The sequence below is a fragment of the Ylistrum balloti genome, unplaced genomic scaffold (genome assembly GCF_031769215.1).
Source record: "Ylistrum balloti isolate Yb309-2 unplaced genomic scaffold, AGI_CSIRO_Ybal_v1 Utg371232, whole genome shotgun sequence".
In the NCBI taxonomy this organism is placed as follows: Eukaryota; Metazoa; Mollusca; class Bivalvia; order Pectinida; family Pectinidae; genus Ylistrum; species Ylistrum balloti.
This window is the reverse complement of record NW_026782667.1, coordinates 51,687-63,804: the sequence shown is the minus strand read 5'-3', so window position 1 is coordinate 63,804 and position 12,118 is coordinate 51,687. Positions and strand designations below refer to the sequence as shown.

The following is a 12,118-nucleotide window of genomic DNA, read 5'->3' as shown; positions in this document are numbered from 1 at the left end:
GTGATTTTCAGTAAAATCCTTGTAACAAAGGTATGTATAGAGGCAAGCACAGTCAGACTCCAATGAATATCTCCTACACTTAACAATGTCTTTGACCTGTCTTCACTGTCTGGAATTCATTAGACATTCGTTAATACCTGGTGTTAAGTAAATGAAAAGGTCATATATTGGATGTCAATCCCAACAGTTTTCAGTGTTGGACAATTTATATTTTAGACACAGCTTGAGTTAATGACTTGGTCGCTTGTAAATTACTTCCATTATGGTGCCAGCACAAAATGCATAAACCAGCGAGTAAATTGTGAAAACAGCATGAAAATGAAAGCTCACAGTTTCTGTTATGCCTCATCAAGCCTCATGTACACCCTATAGCATGTCCCAAGTCACCCTCAACTAAACCAGTAAATTTGTAAATGTTTTTTTTTGCACAATAAAGACCATCAGCTGCGATATGTACATATGCAGCAGACCTTAAAACAAAAACAGCTGCAACTTTGGCTTTGATTTGTAACCAAACACTGTACATATTATTAAATAACCTAATGAAATGGAGAGTAAGTTGATGATTTGGTGATTGTCTCGGCTGTCTGCTGCTGGTCTTAGTTATCTGATTAATGTTGTATTACTCCTACTTTCCACTGCTGCACCAGTACTAACTGTAGGGAGCTGGAAATGACCACTGGTCACTCCACCAGCAGCTGCAGCCACATCAAAGTCTACAGACACCAGCCCACAGATAAGTATAGGAGTGCTGGAGCAATTTGTCCATCATCAATAATTAATAAATGGGGATTATTATTGCTCTATAAACAAACCTTCTGGTTACTTATCTGACCTTCCCTGACCCCAAATGACCAGTTCCATGAGCAGACAGCAGCCATACAGATGGAATTATGACTCCACTGTGTATATAACCCACAACAGTCCATGTATTTTATCCAAACCTTTATCATATTAGTGGATAATACAACACTGAAATACAGATTGTGTCTACTGATGCATGAAACTGATTTCTCATTCATCATCTGATCAGTCTGGTTCTATTTACACACAACACGACTAACAGCATTTATCTATCTGTTCACAGCTCTTTAGACCATCAGGTCAATCTATATTTGTCATCAGTGAGTATCAAAACCAGACAAAAAATATCCTAAAAAAATCAATCATCGATACAATACAGGTGCAAATAGTTATAAAATGAAAACATTTAATATGTTTGCACAACCTTAGATTTACTTTCCTTTTCCAATTTTTAAATTTTAAACATAAGAAACTATTTTTATGACTCAACGAGAATGTGTGATGCAAACAGTAATCTATAGAACGATACAACAGAAAATGTCTAACAGTAGCTTGGTAAAATATCAGGTGGGTGTTTCAGAATGTTATGTAGAGAATATTATATACATGAACAACAATAATGACAGGTACACAAGAAGTGGTGATGCTTATGCAAGGTACACAAGAACTGATGATGCTTATAAAAGGTACACAAGTCGTCCCAAGATCATTAACTATTGGTGAGACAATGCCTAAAGTTAGGTCAGGTCAAGGAGATGAAATCCTGTAAGGAACTAACCAACCAACCAATAATATACATGTACAGAAGAACTATTGATAATTATAAAAAAGTTCTCAAGAACCAAAAATATTTTAAAATGATACACAAATACTGAGGATGCTTATAAAATTTTCTCAAGAATTCAATTTTTGGCAAAATTGCCAGAAATTAACCTTTCCCAATATCTTCTAATTTCATTTTTTGCAATTTTGTCTTTACAGATATTTGAAAAGCCTCTCATAATGACTTTACACACTTCAGAATGGACATAGTTCACACATGTATATGTATACCAGTGTTTATTCATACATCAACTGGAGATCCAACTAACAGGTCATGTTAAACAGTCTTCAGTAACATGTATTACTTGTGCATTTATAATAAAAAGAGGAAAATATGGGGATTTTGTGATTTTAAATTGGTATGATTTTAAAAGGGTTGCTAAATGTGTCAAAATTGGGTATATGCAAAAAAGTGATATACAGTATGATACAATTAACAATGTTATTATTAATATTCTAAGACATATGAAATTTCCATCTTTAATGCTCGATACGAAGAAATTTATGGCACTTTAACACCAACATATAAAATAAATTTGCTGATGTATAATCATCAATCCAGCAGAAAACAAATCTTGATGTTTTATACAAAAATTTGGGGTAAAAATGCAAGGATTTCTATCCTTCAATCATCAGTATTTGGGCGAGTTGAATTTGTATACAAGATTGGCTACTTGGAGCCTGTCTTATCAGGATCCCAGCTCTCCAGCTTCAGATCTTGTCCATCATCAATCAGTTCTTACTCCCACAATACACAAAGCAAACAGTTTTGGAGCTGCCAAGCTCCAGCTGAAATATTTCACAATTTTTCATTTGGCCATGAGAACTTAACCACATTATCATTTCTTACAACCCTTGTGCTCAGCTAACCATATTATCATTTCTTACAACCCTCTGTCCAGTTATCCATACTATTATTTCTTACAACCTTTTGCCCAGCTAACCATACTATCATTTCTTACAACCTTCTGCCCAGCTAACCATACTATCATTTTTTAACCTTCTGTCAAGTTAACCATACTATCATTTCTTAAAACCTTGTGTCCAGCTAACCATACTATCATTTTTTAACCCTCTGTCCAGTTAACCATAATATCATTTCCTTAAACCTTCTGCCCAGCTAACCTTACTATCATTATTTTTAACCTTCTGTCAAGTTAACCATACTATCATTTCTTTTAGCCCAGTAAACAATTTCATATGAATTTGAAATTCTGTAAAATCAAATGACTGTTCTTTTGCTATTCAGGTTAAAATATAAAGTGAGATTTTCTTTCTTTTTTCTTTTTCTTTCCTTTTTTTCCCCCTCTGTTAAAAAAAATGCACCACAAAACTCCGGAGATGAAAAGCTGTTGTCAATTTTTGTATGTAAACTTCTTTACTTTCAGGTAAACTATACTGAATGTCTTTCTAGTGGTCTTGGTAGTTCTCTGTTACTTAAAAATGTGATAGAGTTTATTTCATAAATAAATTAATACATTTTGAAATATACAGTAGCATTTGCTGTCTATGAACACATGCCAGGTGTGAGTTGTTTGCTAAGTTACCTTACAAACGCAAACCCACATCAGTAGAGATACTCTTCATCATTACACATAGAAAGTGTCAGCAAGGCTGACATTCTGTAAATGACAGATTCAAGCATTTCCAATGAATCTTATGTATGAGTAATGGTCTCTTTTAGAAATCTGACACTTTCAGAGTCTGTCCCTTTAACAAATACTGTCAATTTCTTAAATTCTGTCTTTAAAATTCCACGATGCATATTTTTTAGTCAACGACAATATTACCACATGATGTGATTCAACAGCAGATTTTTCTTGTAACACTTGTCAATGATATTATCAAAACTTCAAAATGCTGATTGTGCCTATGCACGTAGATGTACAAGAGAAGGTAAAGATACTCCATCTGCAGAAATTCTGTACCATGTCAAGAATTTTTTCATTTATTAAGTTGTTAAACATGTAATAAAACTCGATATCTACCATGGTGTTGTGAGGAAATTGCTGACAATTCAACTGCAGCTATATATCTATATTATATCTCATAATGAAGAATTCCAGACAACCAGCTGGAAAGGTTGAAATAGAGCGAACAAAATTGCCCAAATGGAATCCCCTTGACATCATTCCATAACTGAACAAATACCATGAATCTATCTGCTGAGCTAAACTCTGTGCATGACTGTGTCATCATGCTATCTGGGGATCCCTTCCCTATTAATGTCACATGTTGAAAGTGACAGCTTCGCTACATCACTGTCTGACTGAAGAATGTCATATTTTTCAGATGAGAACATTTTGTTGCCAAAAATATGTCTACAAACTTATATTAAGCTCTTTATTATTCATATTTTTGTTGCCCTGTTGTCATAATAAAGTCATGTCTGGCAATTTAATTCCACAAACATGACAAGCAGTTTTCCTCATGCCTCTACAACCAATAGCTTGGGAGGGTTAATAATACCAATAAATCTAATGAAGAGGGAGGGCCCATTGTGCCCCTTTAGTCTGAAGAGAGGGAGGGCCCATTGTGCCTCTACAGTAAGAAGAGAGGGAGGGACCATTGTGCCCCTTTAGTCTGAAGAGAGGGAGGGCCCATTGTGCCCCTTTAGTCTGAAGAGAGGGAGGGTTCATTGTGCCCCTTTAGTCTGAAGAGAGGGAGGGTTCATTGTGCCCCTTTAGTCTGAAGAGAGGGACGGTTCATTGTGCCCCTTTAGTCTGAAGAGTGGGAGGGCCCATTGTGCCCCTTTAGTCTGAAGAGAGGGAGGGTTCATTGTGCCCCTTTAGTCTGAAGAGAGGGAGGGCCCATTTTGCCCCTTTAGTCTGAAGAGAGGGAGGGTTCATTGTGCCCCTTTAGTCTGAAGAGAGGGAGGGTTCATTGTGCCCCTTTAGTCTGAAGAGAGGGAGGGCCCATTTTGCCCCTTTAGTCTGAAGAGAGGGAGGGTTCATTGTGCCCCTTTAGTCTGAAGAGAGGGAGGGTTCATTGTGCCCCTTTAGTCTGAAGAGAGGGAGGGTTCATTGAGCCTCTACAGTAAGAAGAGAGGGAGGGTTCATTGTGCCTCTACAGTAAGAAGAGAGGGAGGGTTCATTGTGCCTCTACAGTAAGAAGAGAGGGAGGGTTCATTACACCTCTACAGTAAGAAGAGAGGGAGGGTTCATTTTTGCCAACCAACCAGCCAAGAGAGAGGGAGGGTTTATTGTGCCCCTACAGAAGAGAGGGAGAATTCAATGATATACTTAAGAGTCTACAGTGGGAAGATAATGCATAACTCTGGTTTTGGCTTCAACCACACATGTACCCTCCTCAAATCACATAAATACATTTTGTACCCTCCCATTACATCTGTACCCAACATCATCTCCTTGTCCTCTGTGTTATAATTAGTGCCTCTTCCTGCCCCAGTGCATGATGGTTGACATCTGGCCCCTATCTTCACTTGTTCCTTTATATACAACACTTTTGGCATCTTTTGTGGGATGTTTACAAGATAACTGGAGTTTTATAAGGATATGACCTATTGATCATCAGTAACGAAAATGATTGTTATTTGTAAAGATTGAACTGGTATCAGGTATATGTTAAACAAATTGGCTATGTTGAGCATGCTATTGTTGCTCATGGTATATCACTTTCATCCAGTCATTGAAGTACAGTCATCGGTAGCAATGCTGACGTTTATTGGCCAAGATTTTCATTTGCAGCTGATAGCCATTTCCTTGATCGGCCAAACATTGTATACATTTTTGGAATGTAAAGAGGAAAGCCAAGTTGTGAGCGATGTAGTCCCCAAACATACCAAGCCTGTCCCAGACTCCGTCTGTCTGCACCAACACAGCTGCCGTTTCCTTACCTTCCAAACACTTAATTATTTTCAATAGGATTTTATTTTTACACAAATTTACCACAGATATTATGACTTGCTTTCGACCAATCAAATCTGTCTACTTTGAGCCAGGCCAATCATAATTTGGATGTGTTAAGTTAAATTCCCGTGTCCTAAATTGAATTCTCTAGCCCCACCTAAAGTGAAACATTTCTGATAAACGATACAATTAGTGTTATTATTAATGGTATGAACATTTCACCAAAGTACATGATATTGAATGTTGTAAGAAAATGTGTTATGTCCTACAAGGCAGGCCATAAGGAAGAATGCATGCCACTCTTGTTTGTACACCGTATGTAATTCCTGAATTGATGAGTTTTGTGGTTATTACATAATATGTTCATATTTCTCTTTCTGCAGAAATTTATCTTCTTTTTACAAAGCAGTCAGACTTTAATATCAAATAAACATTAATTTATACATAAATTGGAAGAGTTTGAAAAAAACAGAAGGTTTTAGGAAATGTTTTACATTTCTGCTTATTATTATCTTTCAAGAATTCCGATATTTCCCAATATTCACACAATTTTACACTGGAAAGTGATTCCTTTCTCACTTTGCTTGTTGTATGTAGAATGGTTTATAAATGGAGAAAAACATGTACTGAGGAAAATCATCAGTCATGATCACAAAAATACATAGAACAGATATATTATTTCAGTGTATAACTTGTGTGAGAATTTAATGAGCATTCAAAAATGATCTTTTATGACAAATACTTTATCTTCTCCTCTAGATTAAATAAAAAAAAAACTCATTACTCCCTGAAAAATGTTCCCATTAGCCACTTCTAGAAACAATCAGACCTCACTGAAGGGATCCTTTGTTTTTAAAATGCCAAACTCAATTTTTGTTGTATGTTACAGCAAGAGGTTCTTTAAAATATTGTTTTGTAAGGATAATGTAGAATGGCTCCTGATGTACAAATAGTGCCATAGTAACAGCCATCAGAAAGTCAAGTAGCTGACATTTTACCTCCATAAGTAGGATGCCATACAAAGTCCTTGAAATAGCCTTAATATTCAAAACCTTTTTTCATTTAAATTTACACTTTAAAACAAGGCTAAATGGTGCATTGCTGTGTGATTGTCATGTGTAATGAATGGCTGCAGGCTTGTGTTATGGTGCCATGTAATTCTGAATTAGTACTGACAACTATGATGTTCAAATGTTTAGTGTATTTATATGCATACTCAGAAAAAGCATTAACATGCCAAAATGCAATTCTGTAGATGATGAAAACATCTTGCTTCCTTCTTGTCAAGTACGATAATCCCAGTATATTATGTACTAGGTACACAAAATTAATTTTCTGTAACAAACTGTTAGATACTAACATTTGGGATTCTCTAGTGCAAAGCTGCAGTTTTGTTTTATGAGTTTTGGACTTTTTAAGAAGTACACAAGTTAAAACAGATTCCACTACTGATAACTGAACCTGTATATTATTTTATATGTAATCGTGATCGTTGAAATACTTTTATTATGATATCTTTCTTTAACACTATGATAGCAACTCTTTATAATTTAGGTAAACCACAAAGTTATCAAATGTATCAACCAAGAACTGATTGCATTGGCAAGTAACCTGTGTAATAAATGACTTTTTAATTCCTTTTTACATCTTTATACAGTGCTCTTGAACTTCAAGAGTGAAAAAACCCATGGTTTCATTTTAAGAATGATGACATATCAAATATACCAAAAGTACAACCCCATAACATACACAGAAACTTGCCTTCCAAAATAGTATATTTCAAAAATGGTACAAAACCATTAAATACAGCCAGGTGATCAACAGTCAACACTAAAAAAAGAAAACAAATCATGTTATCCACAGTCGTTTATCTTCAGTGAGAGAGGAGCTTGAACTCGCTGATTACATATACACTACTACCAGGCTATTAAGGACGCCTATAAACTAACTAACATTTGCGATCTGAAATTCTCGGTTTCAGGCCGAGGGCTTTTAATTGGCTATTGGTTATTTTTTGCTAATATGATTGGATGCATCTGACATGCGTTAACGGATGTTGGGGTTGCAGGTGTAACTATATAATGGGTGCTTAATCTAACCTCTCTTGAAGAAAAGTGTGCCTTGATCTGCTGCAAGAGCGGAGGGAAAGAAATCATTCTTTTATCATATTGGAGAGCTTGCAAAGGGAGATTAATCTTTATATAAATCTGTGAATACTATATCATGACAGGTATAGATCTGATGATGACCTTGAGTAATTACACAATACATACGTCATTATTAGGTTTATTTTTTAAACCAGACCAAATCTGTAAAATAAACAGTACCTGTTTCTAAGATTAAACAATGAGTGGTGAAATAATGGCTAAAATTCAATGCAATAGTTTAAATAACAGAGTGCCTTTAAATCAAGTATGATAAAAAATTGGGAAGGATTCACTATGACCTTGAGATAGCACCAGAATAATCTGTTGATGCCAGAAGAGGTAGTGCTGGTCAGATCAGATATTGGTAAGTCTTCCCCATTATCATAAGTGACCATATGTTAGAAATGGTCGGACAGGTTTCTGTTGTTATCTTCTCTAAGTAAATGGACTTCCTGATGTATCAAATGTATCACCTTGCCATCTCCTCATGAGTCGCCACCCTCGCTACCGACCCTCACTACCGTGTTTTTAGTAAATTTGTCTCTGACCTTCCAGGAACTAAATAGGCCTTGCAGGAATCTAAGGCTTGCTGATCACAACAGGTTCCTCAGTATCCAATTATAAAATTGCTCAAATATCTAATTTACAATTGATGTTTTTTCTGCTTGCAGTAATAATCCTACATTTGTCCCAAATTATGAGGAAAATGCACAACCTAACATGTTTCCTCCCAAATGGTAGACAATCCTGCTTATATTCAACTTTTTATGTACATAAGTATTACTGTAAAACATACCATGAATTTAGATTTTTTAAGAGAATGAATTAAATAGTCTAACTACCATTGCACTGTATGTACTTTAACAACTCTTAAAAAGTTGAACAATATAAATATTTGATGTGTAGCCTAGATGGGAGCCATGATTTTGAGTTCCCATGGCAAGATTGGGCAATTTTGCTTGCTTTTTATGACCATTATGGATGCCCCGGTCACACATGTTTAAGAGTAATATCATCTGCTTTTTGTTTGGGGGCTGGTTAAGGCAGTTTTCGATAATGCACAATTTGAGCAGAACTACACTTTTGTAAGTTGGGGATTGCCAAGAGGTGTATACCTAGACTTAGCCTGGAGATGGCATCACATCTTCACATAAAGTAATGGGCCAGGAGATTGTTCCACAGACCACTTCACTACAGATGTTGGCCATCCAAACCAATTCAACCAATCAGTGCTGAGAATAGACTAACAGAGGGAAGGACTGGTGCCACTGAGAGTTGTCCTCCCCTCTGTAGCCACTGAATCAACATCCCATGGATGCTGTACATAGCCTTGTGTCATACCATTACCAACATTCACTTCAACTTTTTAACCAGCTGTCTCACATTCCCAGTCAACATATTTTATATCTAACCATACACAACGGAGCGATGCTCAACATCAATATTTTGTTTTAAATTCCTTATTTCAATGTTTTACTTCAATTATAAACCATCAATGTATTCATTATATATCAAATCCATTTTGCTGAATAGACACGTATTTCATAGGAGAATTGTATTAATGATCGAAACGGATTAAACAAAAGACATAGAAACAGACTTTATCATAAGTATTGTAATATTTGTTCCTCTGATGCATGTTTTGGTAAGTCAGTTGTGACATGTAAAACCACAAATTTAATCCCATACCTATGTTTGTACAACTGTTTTATCACATGAAGCACATTTACATGATTTCACAAGGAGTGCTGGATGTCTATCATCATAAATATTATTTTTCTGCAGTTGAGTTTGGAAAGGAAAATGCTAAAGTAGGTTTCTATAAATAGTAGGATGGATGTTAATTGAAATTCAAACATTTGAAACAGCAATCAAAAGCAGACTTTATAACAGTCATGAAAAATGTTCTATTTATAGTAACAGTGACCTTTACCTTTGACTTCTGGACTTGAAAAGCAATTTGGAAGAAGCACTGGATGAATAATATAGAATGGGCTGAAGAGAACTCAAGATAAGTATTTTGTAGAAACCAACTTTGTTTTTAGTTAAAGTGACATTCAACTTTGGCCTCCAGGCATAAAAAGCAATCCGTGCAAGCAAGCACTTTTTCAAAGCACTGAGGAATTTTCAGTGAGACAAGGACTTCATTTAAGATAGATTTATAGTGAAAATAGTCCGATATTTTTCTAATGTAAATACTTCTGTTACTTCTCAATAACCTGACCAATCAGAGAGCTCAGCTTTAACACTGAAAAATAACAAGTCAATTTTTATTTATTTCCTTTGGAAATGAACCAACAAGATACCATTTGATATGTTGCTGATTATTCTGTTAAATCTAAATTTTGTCAGTACTATATAATGATTGTTTATAAGATATAGAGACAAATTACTTATGAAAGCTATAAAAGAAGCTCCAGTCCCGCATCAGAAAGTCAGAGTACATCTACTGGAATCACTTCCTCTGGACTGTGATATGATGCCTCTAACAAAGTACCCACTATCCACCCAATCGTGACGAATCCCCAGTTTACAAACATCTACCTTATTATCCATTTTAAAACACAATGACACAGGTAAATGATACTTTTTAACCACCTAATTACCTATGTGAGTTATGATACAATAAGTATATATTTACATATACTTACCTAGCTTTTTTGTAGCACTAAATTAACTATGTATCAATTGTAAATATGTAGTAGCATTAATAGCTTGTTTCTGTATAATTTGGTAACATTACACATAACTACAAACTCTGAGTCAGGAAGGGGAACACATAACAGCTGACTCCTGAGTCAGAGGGGTACACCTGAGAGCTGAATTCCAAGTCAGAGGGGTACACCTGACAACCGACTCCTGAGTCAGAGGATAACACCTGACAGCTGACTTCCATGTCAGAGGGGTACACTTGACAACCGACTCCTGAGTCAGAAGGGTACACCTGACAGCTGACTTCCAAGTCAGAGGGGTACACCTTACAACCGACTCCTGAGTCAGAGGATAACACCTGACAACCGACTCCTGAGTCAGAGGATAACACCTGACAGCTGACTTCCATGTCAGAGGGGTACACTTGACAACCGACTCCTGAGTCAGAAGGGTACACCTGACAGCTGACTTCCAAGTCAGAGGGGTACACCTTACAACCGACTCCTGAGTCAGAGGATAACACCTGACAACCAACTCCTGAGTCAGAGGATAACACCTGACAGCTGACTTCCAAGTCAGAGGGGTACCCCTGACAGCTGACTTCTATGTCAGAGGGGTACACCTGACAACCAACTCCTGAGTCAGAGGGGTACACTTGATAGCCGACTCCTGAGTCAGAAGGGTACCCCTGACAACCAACTCCTGAGTCAGAGGGGTACACCTGACAGCCGACTCCTGAGTCAGAGGGGTACACATAATTGTTGTCTCAGAGTATCCAAAGCTATATAACATCATGGTACCACAGGAGACAAAGCCTATCTCTATCTTACTGCCCACTATCTTACTTACCTGAAATTGTTGTGGTACCAAAGGTAGGTTGGCTCAGGATTTCCAGAGACAATACATTTGAGGGATAGTTCTGAACCCAGAGACACTTCATCTGGCCTTGGTTTCCGCAGCTCAACTTCTGCTGTTTTTCCTAACCCTGGAAAATATACAGTATATAGGTCATTAAGTCAGGAAAATCCACCTTAAATTTTTTTTTTTTTTTTAATTTGAAAATTGTGAGAAAAACTACATATACAGACCATGCAAAATCCTTTGAAATGTAACAGAGCTGAAATGATTTATACATTTTTAGAGTTAAAAAACAATTTAGGATTACTGTGCAGATATTGACTAAAATGTTTCATCAGGAACAATGATATGTATTCTTTCATGTTCAAGTTTGTTAAAAGACTATGAAATGGACAAGTCCTGATAAAATCTCTGAAAGGATTGCACACCACTATCTAAGCACATGTGAAAGATGCTGAGAGAGGTGAGACGAAATTGGGAGAAATCAGCAATAAAATTTCTACATTAAATGGGAAAAAAGTGTTCCGAGTGCAAGATAAAAATAAACACTTTAGAAGAAACACAGCAATTTGTAATGGCTGATAACTACTCAAGAACGTCATTTAAATATTTTCTGGTTTGAAAGCAAAGAAATTGATGTTCAGATGTTGCTAAATACTTGTAGATAATAATGAAATACTTTTATTCACTATCACAAATTTTCATATTCGAAATTCTCTTTAGAGAAGAAATATGTGAAAATTATTGAAGATCTGACAATATCTAAATATGTAATCTGTGATATTAAGTATCTCTTCTATGTAACTGAAGGAGCCCTTAGGTTCTCTATCTGTTGACCCCTACTGTACACCCTACATGTAAACATCTGCAGATTGATATGGTGATCAATGCATCTCCAGCAAAGTGCATATAGACAGACACAAAGATTTGCTGATGGGGGAAACGTATAAACTTCAAGATATTTAT

The 12,118-nt window shown here is 36.2% G+C and overlaps 1 protein-coding gene across 1 annotated transcript in view; it reads right to left on the bottom strand.

Moving 5' to 3' along the window:
* The window catches only part of LOC132561588 (inactive tyrosine-protein kinase 7-like), a gene marked incomplete at its 5' end in the record, with an annotated part of 50,150 nt that extends 38,871 nt beyond the window's left edge, over positions 1–11,279 (bottom strand). The window contains one exon of the mRNA XM_060226286.1: positions 11,144–11,279. Coding sequence (XP_060082269.1) covers positions 11,144–11,279 — 136 coding nt within the window. The remainder of the gene's footprint in view (positions 1–11,143) is intronic.
* Positions 11,280–12,118: the final 839 nt, after the last annotated feature.